The sequence below is a fragment of the Aphanomyces invadans genome (genome assembly GCF_000520115.1).
Source record: "Aphanomyces invadans strain NJM9701 unplaced genomic scaffold supercont1.65, whole genome shotgun sequence".
Lineage (NCBI taxonomy): Eukaryota > Oomycota > Saprolegniomycetes > Saprolegniales > Verrucalvaceae > Aphanomyces > Aphanomyces invadans.
In genome coordinates, this window is record NW_008580210.1 from 244,578 (window position 1) to 248,238 (window position 3,661).

At 49.1% G+C, this 3,661-nt stretch overlaps 1 protein-coding gene across 1 annotated transcript; it reads left to right on the top strand.

The window, feature by feature from the left end:
• Positions 1-2,771: 2,771 nt before the first annotated feature.
• H310_14299 (hypothetical protein) lies at positions 2,772-3,370 on the top strand (the record flags this gene model as incomplete). The annotated part of the gene is made up of 2 exons (XM_008882122.1): positions 2,772-3,188; positions 3,230-3,370. The coding sequence occupies 2 exons, from the start codon at positions 2,772-2,774 to the stop codon at positions 3,368-3,370; spliced, it is 558 nt and encodes a 185-aa protein (XP_008880344.1).
• Between the last annotated feature and the right edge of the window lie 291 nt (positions 3,371-3,661).

The window sequence follows — 3,661 nt, forward strand, 5'->3', positions numbered from 1 at the left end:
CACCTGCGACCGACGTTTCAACCAACTGTTTTCGACGGCACAAATTTCTTGCACAGACGGCTTGAAAAGTGACAGCCGGTACATCAGATTGTCCAGCGACGGTGGGCATAATCCAGTACGCACGAAATCGTTGGAAATTGATGTTTGTTCCGGCGTCATCCAAACGCCAATAGCAATCGCCTTGGTCTTGCGATATTTGTCGAAACATCACCCCAACTGTCATCGGCGATTTCGCGGCGGATTGCTTGCTTGAACGGTAAAAAAACTGCGACATCCAATGGCTGGAACATGTGGGTTGAGCTGGCTGGCAAAATCTGCAGCAGAAAGCCATCGACATTGCAGCTTCAAAGATGTAATTCGAGTAGTGCGATGAACAGCCGTCTAGTACGAGGAGAATCGGCCGTGGTGTTGACGCTGGGATAGCTGAATTCAGCATGGACAGCCACTTCCTGCAGATATACGAATTCGTCGATCCCTGCTCAGAATTTGTAACGGCTGTGCCAGAGATGCTCAGGTTGTCACAGACTTCAGTTGTCACGCGGGAACCAGGAAGAAAAGCGAGGTGGAACTTTGGTGCCATCTGCGCAGACACTTGTCACAACCGTGACATGTGCTGATGCCGACGCCTTTTCTACGTACACCTTAGCTGAGTTGCGATGCACAACCACCTTCCTTTACACCTTGTTTGGATTGAAGCTGGTCTCATCCATGTTGTACACGCGCGAGGGTTCGAAACCGACTAGAGACATGGAATGCACGAGCTCGTGGTAGAAGTCGACAACTGCATCCACGTCAACGTTATTGCGCGCCTTGCTCAGGACTCGAGACATCACCGTCTTCAACTCAGAATGGCGGCACAAGAAATGCTCATACCAACCAGATGATAGTTGGTACTGCTGGTTGAGATCGTGCACGATGGTCATCATCTGGCTGGCTTTGTGCATGGTGGATTGATGTCCAACAGGATGACCATCTTGCTGCATACTGTAGCTAAGATCAAGGTGACCAAGTCCGCCTCGTACGATGGCTGCAGGATGGGCGTTGATCCCATCATTGCTTTGGTCGTTGTAGAGCCGGATTTGGCTCTTGTCACATGTGTGCATAACGTTCGTTGAGGGATGCCAGATGCTATGGCAGCGATGGAATGGTGTGTTGCTTCGTGATCACGCCCTTCACTGCGGCTGCAATCTCGTCGGATGTGTACAGGGTTCTTGGCGGCATTTTTCAAGGTTGACACGCTTGATGCCTCTGAATTCTCATGTATATTCCAACCATAAAATTATGAGGGATTTAGTTGTTGGAGTAACGAATTTCATCCAATCACAAAATTCTTGCGATTCTATTGGGTGATAGAACTCGGCTGATCACTAAGAGTACGGCCGATCACTGAGAGCCGACGTTATTAGTGGTTTCAATAGGGGCGTATTGGCGGCTTGAAAGTAATCGACTCATGGCCCACTATCTTCGCATTTAAAATTAAGTACCAACTCGACAAATAGCGCATATGATGTCTTATGGCGCTGTTCCCGCGGGATCGTTGCCCACGAGAAGTACGCTGCCTTCGCGGTGGTTCGGACATCCGCCAGGACGGTACGATACTGTAGGTGGGGTCCGAAGTGTTTGTTCAAGGCGACCAGCCGAAGTGAAGCGGTTGGTAGTCAGTAGCTGGTAGCTCTAGCTCTAATCGAATGTACTTTTTCTTTTTTCTTTTTTATGAAGACGGTGAGAGTCAACAGTCTCAGCTCTACGCGTCGCGAGGACCGGGAGTGAGAACAAAGAATTCTTTAGTTACTGCTGAAGCATTTGTTGTCGTTCGGTGGAACAGACAACCATGGAGAGTGAAGATTTCAACTTCGACGTCTCCGACATTGAAAGGCGCACCTCTGGCTTGGCGCAAAGAAGATCGCGCAGCCCTCGGGGGGCGAACGATTCCAATCGCCTCGGGGACGGCAACCACGGACGGCGGCCGATTGGACGAGACATGAGACCTGGACTGTCCCGGTGGGAGCACCAGTCGCCGCGAACGCTGTGCCGTCCGATGGGGCAACTTTGTAGTCACTGATAGAATTCATGAGGTCGAGGCCTTGAGTCTGGTTGATATGCTTAGGTTCAGGCGGTTTCGGCATGCTTATAGTAACTGTGCCATATAATTTTGATCTCAAATTTAAATGTTGGAGTGCGCGCGGGAAATAAATTATCGCTGACCACTCACCTTTATTTAGTTTATAAGGTCAAAATTGTTGTTACTCTTCACTAAGTTCGATAAGCGAACCATTCCGTCGTTGCCTGTATCCCTTGGTAATTTGGTAAAACCTTCAAAACCATCCGGATGAACCATACGACTTGTACGGATAAATACAATGTTGGAGTGAGTATTTTGCAAATGAAGGTAAGGCTTACAGTGGACGACATGATCCGTTACGCCGACGGATGATTCTCTTATTTGCTAGATTGTTAAGGACCTGGCCATGAAGCATGTGGTCCTATCGTTATTGATGGCACCCAAATTAGAAACCTATATACTTTACCATGTACAATAAAATAGAAGATCCACCTGTTGTGGGTTTTGCCCTTAGGCCCAGGCCCTTTGGGGCACCCCGATCGTGAGGCCAGGGCGACAAAGCCTGTTGCACCGGTTGTATTCAACCGGAAAGATCGCGAAGGAGACCCTAGGGTAGAGTAAGATGAGCACTTCCAAATACATCACGTTGGATCCTGTACTCGCCTTTGCATCACAAGTAAGCCATGGAATACATGATGTAATGAGCCCAATGGCCGAGACGTACAACATAGATTCAACTACCAAGTACAACATCGATTCAGCTACCAAGCTAAAGGCCGACGGGGCCAACTACCGTGAGTGGTGCGTGAAGACAGGCGCCAAGATCAACCAACAACGTCTCAGGAAGTGCTTGAAGCCGTATACTGCCAGCAATTGTATGTACCTCGAGGGCTTCACAGAGGAAGACGATCTAGTCGCGCTGTCAAACATCCAACTCACGATCCACTCGGACCACCTGAAATTCCTCCAAGCGGCAACCTCGACGTACGGCACGTGGGAAGCCCTTCGCGACATCTACGAGAGTGCGTCAGAAGTGAACTTGGTGACCCTCCAGCTCCAAATGAGCAAGTTGGAATGGAGCGAAGGTCTGAGACTGGAATCGTTCACCGACCGGTTTCAAGAATTCGTAAGAAAATTCACCGCCGCTGGGGATACCACGCCTGACAGCGCGCACATCAACCGCTATCTTTGTTTGCTACCACCACGTTTTGCCAACAGTGTGATGTACATCACCGGGAGCGCCGCAACGGCACGGATGCAAGCATGCAGTCAGTTTTCAAGTTCGACGAAGCCACGACCATACAATAGACCCAAAACGTCCTTTGCAACATTTCGGGTGCGTGATTCGCGGCGCTGCTGAACATATTGCTGCACGAGACTACAGTGAGCGACGGAAAATCGTCCCCAGTGGTACTAGAGGAATATCTTGAAATTTGTATGGGGAATAAAATTACCCTCGACGAGAACTGTCAGAATTTTTATTCAAGCTGTTTTTGAATTGAACTGCCATATCCACGATGATTGGTAGAAAATAGATCATTTAATGCTCAGCTACGACCACGACGACTAGCAACCAATACTACAATATTTCTGAAAACC